The following is a 17,021-nucleotide window of genomic DNA, read 5'->3' on the forward strand; positions in this document are numbered from 1 at the left end:
CGCCGGTGACGACAGGAATTCTGTGTGTATTCACATAAATTTAAGTAATGCCCCGGTTTGTAACATCTAAACTGTAATATCCGTGATGTCCAAAACGTCAGTTTTTCATAAATTCAATATTTGTCTCTGAGATGGAGTGCAGTTGAATAAAATCCTAAAGTACTGTAATGTCATTACGAATGCAGGAAGACACTAGTTAATGTTAAGATGTTCACAGTGTTCATTTAATAAGAAGTCCCTTGTTCACTTTAAGGGGCGGGGTTCAGGGGGTCAGGTTGCTAGAGAGAAGTTGAGAGCTAGAAGAGGAGTTCACGAGCGAGAGCAGCAGGCTATATTCCGTTTTGTTTTTCTGTGTGTGTACGGTGTGGGTTACGGCCATAACAGCAACTCTGCAGTTCTTTAATAAAGTCTCACAACGAGAAAAAAACCCGCCTGGTCACTGTTAGTAGCGAAACGCTACAGTACTGTACTTTAAATTTAGATTTAAATACAGCTTAAATACAGCGTAAATGTACTTTTACACTTGTGCTGTGATTACGCTACTTTTCGGATGGTTTTGTTGCGCAAACCTGGCAACCCTCCACTGCAAAGCCTCACCCCGTTCATGCACTCCGAAAGTGTGTAGCCCCTGAATTGGGACACAGCTGTAGATCGCGAGTACTCCCGAGAACTGGAGCGACCAGAGGGTAATATGGGTGTTTTAAAAGGTATGAAGTGTGTGAGATTTGTTTGGCGGGGTTTTGAGAAGAATCTAAAGTTTTTTTAAGTATGTATTTGTAGATTGAGAGCATCCCTGAGAATCCTAGTAACCAGAGAGTAAGATTGGTGTTTTTGTAAGAAATGACTTGGAAATCATCGTTTGTATTATTATTCTTTGGGAATTAAGTTATGTGTGATTGATTTATTTATTTTTGTGTTTTCTGTAACAGATTGCCTCGGTTTTTGGTTTAATTTATCCTATTTTGTTGATTAATTTGGTTATATTTCTAGTTTGATTTATTTTGAATTTGTTTATTTGAAGCTTTGGTAGTTTACTCTGTCTTTTCTGGTGTAATTGAGAATATATAAAAGAAGTATTTATTAAGAAAGTAGAGTACGTGGTGAGTGTAAACACCCACACAACATAACTGTCTGTTGAAATCATCACCCTGATGGAAGGAACTTTCCATTTTCCGAGTCTGATTTTCATGTTTTGTATTCTGTTTGATTTAGGGGCTGTTTACACGAACCTGGTGTTTTTGTGGCCTGAAAACGCTAACTTTTGAAAACGGGTTTCATTCATCTCCGTGTAAACTGCACAAACACGAACGCATGTGCATGGTGACGGCATGCACATGCGTATTACATGTTTAGTCTATCCACCTTATTTTTTTTTTTTAACGCGCGAAGGTAATGTGTTTTCTATGAATGAGACAATAGGGACATAAAAACTGTAAAAAAAAAAATAAGGTGGATAGGCATGCGCGTTTGGTGCGAGTGCTCTGTAAAAGTTCAATGCACTGCTCTCATTGAACTCCATCTCATCCTCACTCCCATCACATGGAAAAGACAACTCTGCAGTCTTCCTATTGCCCTTTCTGTAAAATATTGCTATATTCATTTTCTAAATAAAAAGAAAATAACAAAATAATTATACATAAATACAACTACACTACAATAAACACTTCAAATAAATAAATAACTGCAATCATATTGTTGATGCTACCATTTATAAAAAATCCCAATGGGGAAATACATTACTGCAATTCCACTGTGGTTCAGTGTTGCCATATGACAACATGCCTATTTTTCCATAGTGATTCTCATTGATTCTTATCCCCTATATAATGCACTATATGCCATTCACCATGTAGAAAATAGTAATTGTGTGAACAAGTGACTTCAGTTTCAGTTTCTATTTATAATATACGGGACACTTCAAATTCTAGAAAGCATTTGATTGGACAGAAAATCTGATTTCATTTTCAAACATCAGTTTTTTTCCCATAGCATTTCTAGAAAAAAATCTGCAAGCGACGAGAATACTTTTTGTGCACCAAAAAAGCAAAATAATATCTAGTGATGGATGATTTCAAAACTTCGAAGCTTTACAAATCTTTTGTTTCGAATCAGTGGTTTGGAGCGTTTATCAAACTGCCAAAGACACATGATTTCATTAAACGAGGCTTCATTACGCGAGTGTTTTGAAATTAAGTTATTTTGTTTTGTTTTTTGGTGCACAAAAAGTATTCTCGTCGCTTCAAAACATTAAGGTTGAACCACTGCAGTCACATGAACTGTTTTAATTATGTCTTTAGTAGCTTTCTGGGCATCTGAAAGTGTTTATTATCTTGCTGGCAATGGAGGCCTCACTGAGCCATCGATTTTTATCAAAAATATCTTCATTTGTGTTCCGAAGATGAACGAAGGTCTTAAGGGTGTGGAACAACATGAGGGTGGATAATTAATGACAGAATTTTCATTTTTGGGTGAACTAACCCTTTAATAACACATTTTTAATCACTTCAAATGGTCAGTCAAGTGTTTGAAATTGCCTTTTGTCTGCTGATGTGGCTTCTTATCATAGAATGAGGCAGACAATATATATATTTATATATTTATTCTAATCTGTACAGTGATAAAGGCTATGTCGATTAGCATTGCATTATAAATATACTTTATTATTATGAAACATACCCGAGAAGTCTTGAAGAACTCAAATACACACTATATATTGAGGCAGTCGTGTGTTTATTGTCTTCACATTTAATCAGTCAAAGTATTTATATCTTTTTATTCAGCTACAGTGCTAGGCTGGCCACACACTTGAAGATATTAAGCCCAATTTTAAGCATGATTTGCTGGTACAGTTGCAAGAAAATGTATGTGAACCACTTGCAGAGTCTGTGAAAATGTGAATAATTTTAACAAAATAAAGGAGATCATACAAAATGCTGTTATTTTTTATTTAGTACTGTCCCGAGTAAGATATTTTACATAAAAGATGTTTACATATAATCCATAAGAAAAAAAAAATAGCTGAATTTATTAAAATTACCACATTCATAAGTATGTGAACCATTGATTCTTAATACTGTGTGTGGTTACCTGGATGATCTACGACTGTTTTTTTTTTTTTGTGATGGTTGTTCATGAGTCCCTTGTTTGTCCTGAGCAGTTAAACTGAGCTCTGTTCTTCAGAAAAATCCTCTAGGTCCTGCAGATTCTTCAGTTTTCCATCATCTTTTGCATATTTGAACCCTTTACAACAGTGACTGAATGATTTTGAGATCCATCTTTTCACATGGAGGACAACTGAGGGACTCAAACACAACTATTAAAAAAGTTTCAAACATTCACTGATGCTTCAGAAGGAAATACGATGCATTAAGAGTCGGGGGGTGAAAACTTTTTGAATTTGAAGATCAAGGTAAATTGTACTTAATTTGTCTTCTGGGAAACATGTAAGTATCTTCCGAAGGGCAGTACTAAACGAAAAAAAAAAGATATTTAAACGAATTAAGAAAAATTTGTACATCTTCATCCTGTTCAGAAGTTTTCACCACCCCGGCGCAACTGCCGACCGAGTGTTAAATTTTTATTGTTGGCATTTAAAAAAAAAAAAAATAAAAAAAAATGTATATATTATGTCAGGACATTATGTTGGGAGGAAGCAAAGTGGGAAAGAGAAAGGGGGATGGGATAAGGAAAAGTCCATGAGCCGGGACTTGAGCTCGGGTCACCCAAAGTACAACAGCACAATATCTCAGCATGCTGCCTACGAGGCTATCTGTGCCAACTAACCAACACTAGGTTGTTAAATATTAGTACCACCTTGTGTAAGAAAATGGGGGGAACAGAATCCGACGGCAAAATCGTTCCTTCACCCATAAGATGAGAGATGTTGATGTCGTGACTTTAAAGATGCTGATTCTTGTGTGTCGATGGAGCTTGACCAGCATCGGTTTAAAGATTTATTTTTGCCATTTTTGCCTTTTTTTATAAAAGGACAGTATGTAGACAGAAAGCAAAGTGGGAGAGAGAGAGGGGAACATTATCAAGTCCATGAGCCGGTACTTGAACTCGAATTGCCCGAAACTCAAGAGCGTTTTATGTCAGTGTTGGCACACTAGCCAGCACCAGCACCAGTTTGATAAATATTAGAAACTCTATGTGTGAGAATCATTGAGGGAACAGAATCCGACAGCAAACCATCCAACTGTCAGAATCCGTTCCCCCACCCCCATGATGAGAGATGTTGATGTGGTGGCTTAAAAGATGCTGATTCTATCATGTGAATGGATGGAGCTTATCCAGCATCATTTTAAAGATTTCTATCGGGCATTTTTGCCTTATATTACGACAGGACAGTATGTTGGGAGGAAACCTGGTGTATCCTTTTTCCTCCACGCCGTCTACTGTAGAGAGTAATGGATGCTCACTGAATAGGGAGGCTTTGTCAGTTCTTCATGAACTTCTGGAAAGAACGGGGCTGGCCGCTGACGGGGGGCCTGCTGGCGGCTCCCCGGCTGCAGGAACCACTCATCGAGGTGGCTGTGGGCGGGCTCTTCAGAAGCCGACCAGTCGAAGCCCAGCTCACTTATTGCCTTTGAAAAGACACAGATGAGCTCTGAGTGGCTGAGTCACTCTCTTTAGGCGGCGAGTGGGTGGAATCATCGCCCGGTGTTCACCCATTCCTCTGTATCAGATGAGACTTTGAGATGTCATAATCTTCCTCGGAGCCACCGAATGAAAGCATGCAGCTCGCACCAGAAGAGAGGTGCTGGTCATCGTGGGTGAAGAGCGCTGGCGAATCAGCCGTCACACTAAGAGTGCACGTCCGAGTGGAGCAGGGGAAGAATAGAAAATTGCTCATTTACAGCTTGTGCCATGAAATTTCCTCTTTTGCTTTTCGCTGGAAAGACACAGGGGAGAAACGCTACGTCAGCTGGGAGCTGGGAGGTGCCATTGGTCTGCTGCAGGGGCTTCTATGTCGTTGTAGTCTCAGACTCCTTATACATTATATAAATAAGAACATTAAACATTTTACTCTATAACTTGCTGAAAACCAAACGCCAACAAGTCAAGTCATCTTCATTTGTATAGCGCTTTTTTACAATACAGATAGTGTCAAAACAGCTTCATAGTGATAATAAGAAAAATTATGGACAGATTATTTTGGCTTTACAGCAGGAAAAAGTTACTTTTGAGCTAAAGTGGGTTTTTGATTGAATCACTTCCGTTGTAAAAATTGTTAATTATTAACTTAGGGGATGCTTAAAAGACACCTTTTTAACTGAAAACCGAAGACTTTTAATGCTTTCTTGCTGTTCATTTACTTGTTTAGCTTATACGTATGAGCGTTTGAATGTGTATGTGCACAGACGCTTAGTCTTTTTTACAAAGTGACATTGCCAAATTACGTGTCTGGCCTGCATAATACAGAATTATTAGTCGTTTCCGCAGGATCTTTGCGAACTGGAATCATTTTAATAACGTTTTATCTATACATAGGGAAAGGAAATGGAAGGAGGCCTTCTCAGGGGATAGTTTAGTTGTCGCTGTGTCTAGCAATAGGCCTATATATTTTCTGAAAGAAAATAAAGGGAAATTTTGTGAAATTCCTTTAGGGGTGAGTACAGACAACAAAGGCATTGAACATTTATTCATGAAAAGAGCCTCAAATTGTTTGAGACTGTAAACACAAATTTATTATTGAAACCTCTGGCTCCATCTAGTGGCAAATATGTGTTTAAAACAAATAAATTTAAAAGGCATTAGAGAATTTATCTTTGTAGTTTATGGTATGGCAGTTGATTGAGTAAGTGCATGTTTCTTATTCTTCTGATTTGATAAATTATAAATGACGATGATTTACATGCTTCCTGTGAGTTTGAAATGAAAGTCAATCTGGATGAATGAAACTTTAACATCACATTTGATAATTACATGGACTATTTTTGTTCATGTAGATGTTTTTAAAACCAAAGTTAAAGATGAAGGAAAAGAAGCAGATAAAAACAAGTCTCAGCATTTCACTCTTCAGTATGTGTTGTTAAACTGTCATCAGTGATGCTGAAGTTTGATTGACGGCTGCTGTCTGTGGTGCTGAAGTCAGGTCATGCCCGTTTCCTCCTAAAAACTGTTTCTTACAGCTGTTACAGATGTCAAAAACTCAAAGTATAAATGCCAAAAGTAATCAGATGCATTTTTTTTTAATTTCCCACAGGAAGATGATGCTGTTTAATAAACACATGAAATTGCTCAAGATGTTTCTCTATTTGAGAGTAACATTTCCATATATATGAATTATGTCAGTTGAATGGGATATATCTTGTTTAAGTATTTTCATTATGTTTTGATGTTTTAACCTTTAATTTTAAATTATGCTAATTGTGAAGCTGCCTTTTAAGTTTACTGAGGCCCCCTATAGACACCTTATATGTAAATTATACTGTTGCCCTCTAGTGGAAGATTTAAATAATGCTGATCAATCATCTTCAGTATCATTAGTCCTTATATAGAGATGAAACCTGTATCCTCCTCTAGGTGGCGCTCTTTCAGTGTGATTAATGTAATATTCAGTCAGTGCTGATGGTGGGAGGGGCCAGTAAAGCTGTTCATTACTGATAAAGAGCTGAATAAAGAGGAAGTAACTGAAGAAGACAGAGATTGACACAGAGAACATTCAGCATAAAGAAGACTGAACTCAACTCACAATGAAGATCCTCCTCAACTTCTTCACTTTCTACCTGATCTCAGGTCAGAGCTTTTCTCTTTCATCACTGATGCTGCTTTCTGTTCATGAGGTTTCTGATCCACAGTATTAATCTGATTGACAGGTGCAGTGAAACACATTGATGTCAGTGGATATTCTGCAGTGAAACACATTGATGTCTTTGGATATTCTGGAAGAAGCCTTCTTGTTAGGTCATGGAAGACTTGGCATTATGATGATGCTAAATACATGCAAAAGCTACAGAATACAACAATAATAACTCGAATGAAACATGATCAGTGGATTAATGAAGGAAGATTCACTTTATTTCGCAATGATTATGGAGACCTCATAATCTACATTAGAGATGTGATCACAGAAGATGCTGGAACTTACCGGATCGAGGTTGAAGGTGAATCGTCCATCAAAATGACTTTAACTGTGAAAGAAGGTCAGTCATTTTATATCAAAGTCATTGCATAGTAAAACGACTGGTAATTTCAAACCCTTTACATACAAAAAATATTGAAAAGAATTTCTTTATTTTGTGAATGACAGATTCATGTTGTAGAGTGTCAAAGAGAGTGAAGATGAATATGGGAGAAAATGCAACCTTCAGCTGTGAATATTCACAGAATCTTAATAATGAATACATGTTATTTAAAGAAGGAAAAGACTCCATTGAGACGATTTACAACACATGGATGAAGAAAGAAAGATTCAATATTTCTGATGACACACAGAAAAATATCTTCAGTGTGAGAATTTCTGCTGTGACACCAGATGATGGAGGAGTTTATTTATGTGGAGTTTCAGTTGGCAGAAGCTCATACAGTTTCTCCATTATTAATACTGTCCATCTACATATTATAAGTAAGTAGAACAAACTCTCGGTTTCTAAAAGTTTTTGGCAGAATTGCTTAGATGTAATATTTGTGATTGACAGATAAAGTGGGCGTGTCTAGATTGAGCGGCTACTCAGGAGGTCGTATGATGATCAAGTGTGAACATCCTCGATACAAAACCAAGCCAAAATACATCTGTAAAGAATCAGATGGATGTTCAGAGAGGAAAAATCCAGGAGTTCAGGATGAATGGATGGAGAATGGAGATGTTTCTTTATACGACGACACCAGAGCAGGAGTCTTGATAGTGTTTTTTAGAGAGCTGAAAGCTGCAGATGCAGGAACATACAGGTGTGGAGTGAATGTGTCGCACTATACGGAGAGCTTCACTGAACTTCAGCTGAACATCACAGATGGTGAGGAACATGAAATATTATCTTGCATGGATCTGATCTGATTTTGTTTATTATTATTGATTTATTTTATAGATGCAAAATATCCCAGGATTGTGACTGAATCTGCTCATCTTGGTGAAGAAGTCAACAACAACTGTCAGATCCCAGAAGAACATAAAGTTCATTTCTGCAAAGAGGATGATAATCACATCTGCTTATCTACAGAAATGAGTGGTTCATCTGAGAGAAATGAAGAGAGAGTTTTTACAGTGAGCATCAGTAATGTGAGCGTGAGAGATGCTGGAGTTCACTGGTGTGGAGCAGAAACCAGAGACACACATTTGACTTCCACCAGCGAAATTCAGCTCATCAACAGTGAGTGAATTCAGATTATTTCATTGCAGTAAATACAGTATATTCTTTTTAATTATCACTCTGCATTTTTGTTTTTTTTCAGATTCCTCCATGATCATCATTATTTGCGTGTGTGTGATTCTGCTGCTGATTGGTGTTTTCATTCTGACTGTGTGTAAATTAAGACACAAGAGACAAGGTGACGCTCGCACACAGAGTTCAGTTCAGTCTACTCCACAATCACCCACAATCCCCTCTGATTACACCACGGTCATTTACCGCATGAGACTCGACTAACTCACTTATAACAGATCACGGATCAGCACACATTACAGTACACCAGTATTTGGAAAAAAATAGACTGATATATTTTTTTATATTTACGTTTATGCTCACAGTTTATTGATGAAAATTATCCATAATTTAGTGTTAAACAATGTTTTATTGATCAGGGTCATTCAGTTTGTTGAATCATGAGGCACTTTAAAGTTCACATTTTACTGGTGTGTGTAAAGAGTTTGTCATCTCAGTTTATCTGAGGGTGTGATTAAAAACAGGAAATAATACTTACAGAATAAACTGTAAAGTTTCTACTACAAATGCAGAGACATGTATAGTTAATAAAGTCTCTTTAATAGCAGCTGTTTAAATGACAGTTTTCTCTTTCTCATCTCTCTGAATATTGATTCTCTTTAGATTTGTACATGAAAGAGACTTTTGCTAATGTTGTTTTTAGTTCATTCTTGCTCTGTTGGAACGGAGGTCATTTTTATGATGTAAGAGCTTTACTGTATAATCATATATATTTTATTAATTGAAAAATAAACATTGATATTCTTTGCTATTCCTTGTTTAATGCCTAAAGCTGTTATTTAAAGTCGGCGCTTTCAATCGGATTGACTTTGTGTCATGCACACATTAGCTTATGTCCTGTTTGCCGCCTTTTATTCCTGTCAACATTGAGTTCTATTATGTTTAATGTGCGCTATTTCTATGTAAAGTGTTGTTCTTAATCAAGCAACAGCGTGAATTTGTAGCATATTACTGCTGGAAGGTATGAGGAAAAGACGGGCGCAGGAAGCTGGTGGCTGTGCATCTCTGAGGAGCTTCTCAATACTACCCCTCCCTCCGACGAAAAGCAGAAGAAGTGTGTGGATGAAGGTCCGTAGTAATGATACACTGAGTTCCTTCAGTGTATTTAATAAAATGTGTTGTTCAGTTTTACATCAGTTTAATTTTGCTGCTGCCATTGTGCACTCTGACGACCCCTGGCCCCTGGACGCAAAGTAATCGGTTTAACGTGTTTACATTGCAGAATTTTTATTTTGTTCGGTTTATAGAAAGGTTTATCCCACCCCTCTCAAACCGATTATGATTTCATTCGGTTTGGGCATTTTTATTCCGATTGAGGTGTTTATATGGAGCATTTTCATTCAGATTGGACTTTAACCGATTACAATGCTCCATGTAAACGCACCTAGTGAGACACATGAGACAGAGAGAGACAGAAGATGAACATCCATTGTGAGCAGAAGACAGTAAAGACTAAGAGCTGATCGTTCAGTAATTCACCTTCAACATTTACTGAGAGTGATGAACTTTTCTCCCCAAAAAATAAATAAATAAATAAATTATCCATGTGGGAATTGACGATCTTTAATAGTTCTTTAAATGTCATTTGCATTTATATTGTTTGTACATTCATGTCAATACCATTTTAAACAAGTAACATCTTCAAGATTTACTTTGAATTTCACTGTTTTGTTTAAGAAGTACTATTATAAAGCAGTAATGTTTAAATATTTATTTTATTGTCATCTCACACGTTCTTTTTCCCTTTTTTTTATAACAATTTTTCTATGCATAATTTATATAATAAAATACATAGGTGATATCTCAGTGAATAAAGATTACTTATTAAATAAAAAGATTGAAAAAAATGATTGCACTAAGTAGTTTACGTAAATTGGCATTAAACAAAAGAAGGAAGTACAACCCGAATTCCAGAAATGTTGGGATGTTTTTTAAATTTTAATAAAATAAAAACTAAAAGACTTTCAAATCACGAGACAATATTTTATTCACAATAGAACATAGATAACATAACAAATGTTTAAAAAGAGAGATTTTTTGACAATTTAATGCACAAAATGAGCTCATTTCAAATTTGATGCCTGCTACAGGTCTCAAAATAGGTGGGACGGGGGCATGTTTACCATGGTGTAGCATCTCCTCTTCTTTTCAAAACAGTTTGAAGACGTCTGGGCATCGAGGTTATGAGTTTCTGGAGTTTTGGTGTTGGAATTTGTTCCCATTCTTGACTGATATAGGATTCCAGCTGCTGAAGAGTTTGTGGTCATCTTTCGTTTAATGATGCAGCAAATGTTCTCTATAGGTGAAAGATCTGGACTGCAGGCAGGTCAATTCAGCACCCGGACTCTTCTATGATGAAGCCATGCTGTTGTAATAGCTGCAGTATGTGGTTTTGCATTGTCCTGCTGAAATACACAAGGCTTTCCCTGTCTGGAGGGGAGCATATGTTGCTCTAAAACCTTTATATACCTTTCAGCATTCATAGTGCCTTCCAAAACATGCAAGCTGCCCATACCGTATGCACTTATGCACCCCCATACCATCAGAGATGCTGGCTTTTGAACTGAATGCTGATAACGGCCCTTCTGGACCATGTTCACATTTGGCTTCCTTTTTGCATGATAGAGCTTTAGTTGGCATCTGCAGATGGCACGGCGGATTGTGTTTACCGACAGAGGTTTCTGGAAGTATTCCTGGGCCCATTTAGTAATGTCATTGACACAATCATGCCGATGAGTGATGCAGTGCCGTCTGAGGGCCAGAAGACCACGGGCATCCAATAAAGGTCTTCGGCCTTGTCCCTTACGCACAGAGATTTCTCCAGTTTCTCTGAATCTTTTGATGATGTTATGCACTGTAGATGATGAGATTTGCAATTTGACTTTGAGGAACATTGTTTTTAAAGTATTCCACAATCTTTTTACACACTCTTTCACAGATTGGAGAGCCTCTGCCCATCTTTACTTCTGAGACTCTGCCTCTCTAAGACATCCCTTTTATAGCTAATCATGTTACAGATCTGATATCAGCTAACTTAATTAGTTGCTAGATGTTCTCCCAGCTGAATCTTTTCAAAATTTCTTGCTTTTTCAGCCATTTGTTGCCCCCGTGCCAACTTTTTTGAGACTTGTAGCAGGCATTAAATTTGATATGGATAAAAGTGTAAAATTTTTAATTTGTTATGTTATCTCTGTTCTATTGTGAATAAAATATTGGCTCATGTGATTTGAAAGTCTTTTAGTTTTCATTTTATTCAAATTTAAAAACATCCAAACATTTCCAGAATTCAGGTTGTACAATGGCGCGCTTTTTGTTAGCATCTGTTTCCATGGTGAATCACCGATTCATCGCTCGGTTGAGAGTGTCTTGTGTGTTAACCGGGAACATACTCTGGGTTGGCTGAACTTACTCCAGGATGTGTTTTTGGAACCAGCATACCTTGAGTAAGCAAGGTTTAGGTTAATCAACCGAGAGTTCAGGGTAAATGTGACGGTAAGTTTACCTTGCTTTCTGGAACACCCCCCTGGAGGTGTGATAAAAACAAGGAAATGTTTATCTTAGTAATGATGGACACAGACTTTCCACTCCATAAAAAGATGCTGTGAATTTGTTTAAAATATCAAAAATAATATTATTATTTATAAATGTATCCCAGCTATTCAGAATCCTATTAATCTATTCTGCTCCAAATGGTTTAAGTCAGGTCAACTAAAAATATTTGCTATAGGGAACTGAAATCTCAAAAATATATTTGCTAATAAGCCAAACCAACTGCAGTCATAAATAAGTGTTCATTATAAAAGATCTGCTTGCTTTTCAAATGTTCCAACTGTTCATTGCCCTTTAATTTCTGTAGCACTGATACATTTGACATTGTTTGACATTGGCATTCAGCTTTATTCTGTGATGAAAGGCAAACATATTCAGAGAAGAGAGAATGTGAATCAACACTGAGCCATACTGCACGTGTCTGTGTATTTTATTCATGGCGACACACAGAGCCTTCTCTTCTTATTTAGATGGTAAATATTCAAATATGACACGACAACATACACGCGAGAGCCAATGAGATTTAAGCTCAGTTTCTGCTCCTCCCTTTTCTCCTTATAGGGTGCTGAGCGCTACACTTCCTTTTGAATGAAAAAGTTCGCGGGTGAATCAACATTTGAACTGACGGATCAGCGAGAGGAACATTTTCTGTGAGTAATCAATTAAATTTAGATCTGTTCCTCACACAAAACTGTTTTATGTATTCAGAATACTTGAAAAACAACACAAAGCAGATGAATGACTTTTATTTGATCGTTACAGTAGTGCTTTAACTAACGGTCGTGCTGAGGCTCGTGAATCTCACAATATCTGTACAGATTAAAACAAAACTGTTAACTGACTATGATAAATTATGAAATGCCTCATGATACAGTATATACATTAGTATATTAAACAGATGACACTGTTTAATAAACATGAAATCGCTCAAGATGTTTCTCTATTTGAGAGTAACATTTCCATATGTATGAATTATGTCAGTTGAATGGGATATATCTTGTGTTTTAAGTATTTTCATTATGTTGTGATGTTTTAACCTTTAATTTTAAATTATGCTAATTGTGAAGCTGCCTTGTAAGTTTACTGAGGCCCCCTATAGACACCTTACATGTAAATTATACTGTCGCCCTCTAGTGGAAGATTTAAATAATGCTGATCAATCATCTTCAGTATCATTAGTCCTTATATAGAGATGAAACCTGTATGAACTCAGTATCAGACACTGTATCCTCCTCTAGGTGGCGCTCTTTCAGTGTGATTAATGTAATATTCAGTCAGTGCTGATGGTGGGAGGGGCCAGTAAAGCTGCTCATTACTAAGAGGAAGTAACTGAAGCAGACAGATGTAGAGACACCGAGAACATTCAGCGTAAAGAAGACTGAACTCAACTCACAATGAAGATCCTCCTCATCTTCTTCACTTTCTACCTGATCTCAGGTCAGAGCTTTTCTCTTTCATCACTGCAGTAATGATGCTGCTTTCTGTTCATGAGGTTTCTGATCACAGTATCAATCTGATTGACAGGTGCAGTGAAACACATTCATGTCAGTGGATATTCTGCAGTGGAAAACATTGATGTCTTTGGATATTCTGGAGGAAGCCTTCTTGTTAGGTCATGGAAGACTTGGCATTATGATGATGCTAAATACATGCAAAAGCTACAGAATACAACAATAACTCGATTGAAACATGATCAGTGGATTAATGAAGGAAGATTCACTTTATTTTGCAACAATTATTCAGACCTCATAATCTACATTAGAGATGTGATCACAGAAGATGCTGGAACTTACTGGATCGAGGTTGAAGGTGAATCGTCCATCAATATGACTTTAACTGTGAAAGAAGGTCAGTCATTTTATATCAAAGTCATTGCATAGTAAAACAACTGGTAATTTCAAACCCTTTACATACGAAAAGTATTGAAAAGAATTTCTTTATTTTGTGAATGACAGATTCATGTTGTAGAGTGTCAAAGAGAGTGAAGATGAATATGGGAGAAAATGCAACCTTCAGCTGTGAATATTCACCGAATCTTACTAATAAATACATGATGTTATTCAAAGAAGGAAAAGACTCCATTGAGACGATTTACAACACATGGATGAAGAAAGAAAGATTCAGTATTTCTGATGACACACAGAATAATATCTTCAGTGTGAGAATTTCTGCTGTGACACCAGATGATGGAGGAGTTTATTTATGTGGAGTTTCAGTTGGCAGACGCTCAAACAGTTTCTCCATTATTAATACTGTCCATCTACATATTATAAGTAAGTAGAACAAACTCTTGGTTTCTAAAAGTTTTTGGCAGAATTGATTAGATGTAATATTTGTGATTGACAGATAAAGTGGGCGTGTCTAGATTGAGCGGCTACTCAGGAGGTCGTATGATGATCAAGTGTGAACATCCTCGATACAAAACCAAGCCAAAATACATCTGTAAAGAATCAGATGGATGTTCAGAGAGGAAAAATCCAGGAGTTCAGGATGAATGGATGGAGAATGGAGATGTTTCTTTATACGACGACACCAGAGCAGGAGTCTTGATAGTGTTTTTTAGAGAGCTGAAAGCTGCAGATGCAGGAACATACAGGTGTGGAGTGAATGTGTCGCGCTATACGGAGAGCTTCACTGAACTTCAGCTGAACATCACAGACGGTGAGGAACATGAAATATTTTATCTTGCATGTATCTGATCTGATCTGATTTTGTTTATTATTATTACTTATTATTGATTTATTTTATAGATGCAAAATATCCCAGGATTGTGACTGAATCTGCTCATCTTGGTGAAGAAGTCAACATCAACTGTCAGATCCCAGAGGAACATAAAGTTCATTTCTGCAAAGAGGATGATAATCACATCTGCTTATCTACAGAAATGAGTGGTTCATCTGAGAGAAATGAAGAGAGAGTTTTTACAGTGAGCATCAGTAATGTGAGCGTGAGAGATGCTGGAGTTCACTGGTGTGGAGCAGAAACCAGAGACACACATTTGACTTCCACCAGCGAAATTCAGCTCATCAACAGTGAGTGAATTCAGATTATTTCATTGCAGTAAATACAGTATATTCTTTTTAATTATCACTCTGCATTTTTGTGTTTTATTTTCAGATTCCTCCATGATCATCATTATTTGCGTGTGTGTGATTCTGCTGCTGATTGGTGTTTTCATTCTGACTGTGTGTAAATTAAGACACAAGAGACAAGGTGACGCTCGCACACAGAGTTCAGTTCGGTCTACTCCACAATCACCCACAGTCCCCTCTGGTGAGCTCCTTTACGCGTCTGTCAGTTTCCGGAAGCATGAAAAGCCTCTCAGTGACGCTACGGTCTCCTTCAGTAAGGACCAGATTAACTCTGAATACGCCACGGTCAGTCACCGCATGAGACTCGACTAACTCACTTATAACAGATCACAGATCAGCACACATTACAGTACACCAGTATTTGAAAAAAAAAAAAAATATAGACTTTGATATGTATTTTTTATATTTACGTTTACGCTCACAGTTTATTGATGAAAATTATCCATAATTTAGTGTTAAACAATGTTTTATTGATCAGGGTCATTCAGTTTTTGAATCATGAGGCACTTTAAAGTTCACATGTTTTACTGGTGTGTGTACAGAGTCTGTCATCTCAGTTCATCTGAGGGTGTGATTAAAAACAGGAAATAATACCACTGAGTGATACTAATAGAATAAACTGTAAAGTTTCCACTCCAGAGACACGTATAGTTAATAAAGTCTCTTTAATAGCAGCTGTTTAAATGACAGTTTTCTCTTTCTCATCTCTCTGAATATTGATTCTCTTTAGATTTGTACATGAAAGAGACTTTTGCTAATGTTGTTTTTAGTTGGAACGGAGGTCATTTTTATGATGTAAGAGTTTCTGTATAATATATATTTTATTAATTGAAAAATAAACATTTTTGCTATTAGTACATTCATGTCAGTACCATTTTAAACAAGTATCATCCTCAAGATTTACTTTGAATTTCACTGTTTTAAGGTTTTTTTCATCAGTACAGTATCTTCCTGGTCCAATTCTAAATATCAGCATATCTTTGTATGGCAGTAATAGTGAGAGTCGTATGATAGTGTGCATTTTTAAATTTATTTTTGAATTCATTGAATTTTTGACACAACAACATTTGAATTTTTTTTTTTTTACTAAGATAAAGAGACTTGCTTGTAAGTGTTTCAGCTCTTTGTGTTCACAGGGTTGTTTGATACTGTGGTCAATGTGATAAAGATCAACATGAAATGCTCTTCAGCTTGTGGTTCTCTTTAAATATATCTTTTATTGGTCAAAACAAGAAGGCATTAGTATGGAAGCCCGTTTCTGCCACTAAATAAAAAATAAAAACAGTAATTGCAAATCTCGCAATTCTGACTTTATAACTTGCAGTTGCGAGAGAAAGTCAGAATTCTGAGATAAAAAGTCGCAATTACTGTTTTTATTTTTTTATTTAGTGGCGGAAACAGGCTTCCATACTTTAGCCTCTTGGAGGTGTGATAAAAAACAAGGAAATGACACAGACTTTCCACTCTATAAAAAGATGCATTGAATTTAAAATATCAAAAATAATATTATTATTTATAAATATATCCCAGCTATTCAGAATCCTATTAATCTATTCTGCTCCAAATGCTTTAAGTCAGGTCAACTAAAAATATTTGCTATAGGGAACTGAAATCTCAAAAATATATTTGCTAATAAGCCAAACCAACTGCAGTCATAAATAAGTGTTCATTATAAAAGATCTGCTTGCTTTTCAAATGTTCCAACTGTTCATTCCCCTTTAATTTCTGTAGCACTGATACATTTGACATTGTTTGACATTGGCATTCAGCTTCATTCTGTGATGAAAGGCAAACATATTCAGAGAAAAGAGAATGTGAATCAACACTGAGCCATACTGCATGTGTCTGTGTATTTTATTCATGGCGACACACAGAACCTTCTCTTCTTATTTAGATGGTAAATATTCAAATATGACACGACAACATACACGCGAGAGCCAATGAGATTTAAGCTCAGTTTCTACTCCTCCCTTTTCTCCTTATAGGGTGCTGAGCG

General features: G+C 36.6%; 2 protein-coding genes across 12 annotated transcripts in view; one reads left to right on the forward strand and one right to left on the reverse strand.

Annotated features, from left to right (window-relative positions):
* The window catches only part of LOC127510688 (gastrula zinc finger protein XlCGF7.1-like), a 201,910-nt gene that overhangs the window by 82,084 nt on the left and 102,805 nt on the right, over positions 1–17,021 (reverse strand). The window lies entirely within an intron of this gene.
* On the forward strand, positions 350–15,882 carry LOC127510627 (polymeric immunoglobulin receptor-like). 8 transcript variants are annotated; one of them, XM_051890445.1, is made up of 8 exons: positions 351–707; positions 6,529–6,741; positions 6,822–6,909; positions 13,546–13,781; positions 13,889–14,206; positions 14,280–14,594; positions 14,684–14,965; positions 15,051–15,882. In XM_051890445.1, exons 2-8 carry the CDS (start codon positions 6,699–6,701, stop codon positions 15,335–15,337), a joined length of 1,569 nt encoding a protein of 522 aa, XP_051746405.1. In that variant the 5' UTR covers positions 351–707; positions 6,529–6,698; the 3' UTR covers positions 15,338–15,882. The 8 variants fall into 8 exon arrangements, with proteins under 8 accessions (XP_051746401.1, XP_051746405.1, XP_051746402.1 ...); XM_051890441.1 differs by lacking the exons at positions 13,546–13,781; positions 13,889–14,206; positions 14,280–14,594; positions 14,684–14,965 and adding exons at positions 7,256–7,570; positions 7,644–7,958; positions 8,031–8,312 and having other exon boundaries at positions 350–707; positions 6,822–7,148; XM_051890442.1 differs by lacking the exons at positions 13,546–13,781; positions 13,889–14,206 and adding an exon at positions 7,256–7,570 and having other exon boundaries at positions 6,822–7,148.

Source organism: Ctenopharyngodon idella, chromosome 4 (genome assembly GCF_019924925.1).
Source record: "Ctenopharyngodon idella isolate HZGC_01 chromosome 4, HZGC01, whole genome shotgun sequence".
Classification (NCBI taxonomy): domain Eukaryota; kingdom Metazoa; phylum Chordata; class Actinopteri; order Cypriniformes; family Xenocyprididae; genus Ctenopharyngodon; species Ctenopharyngodon idella.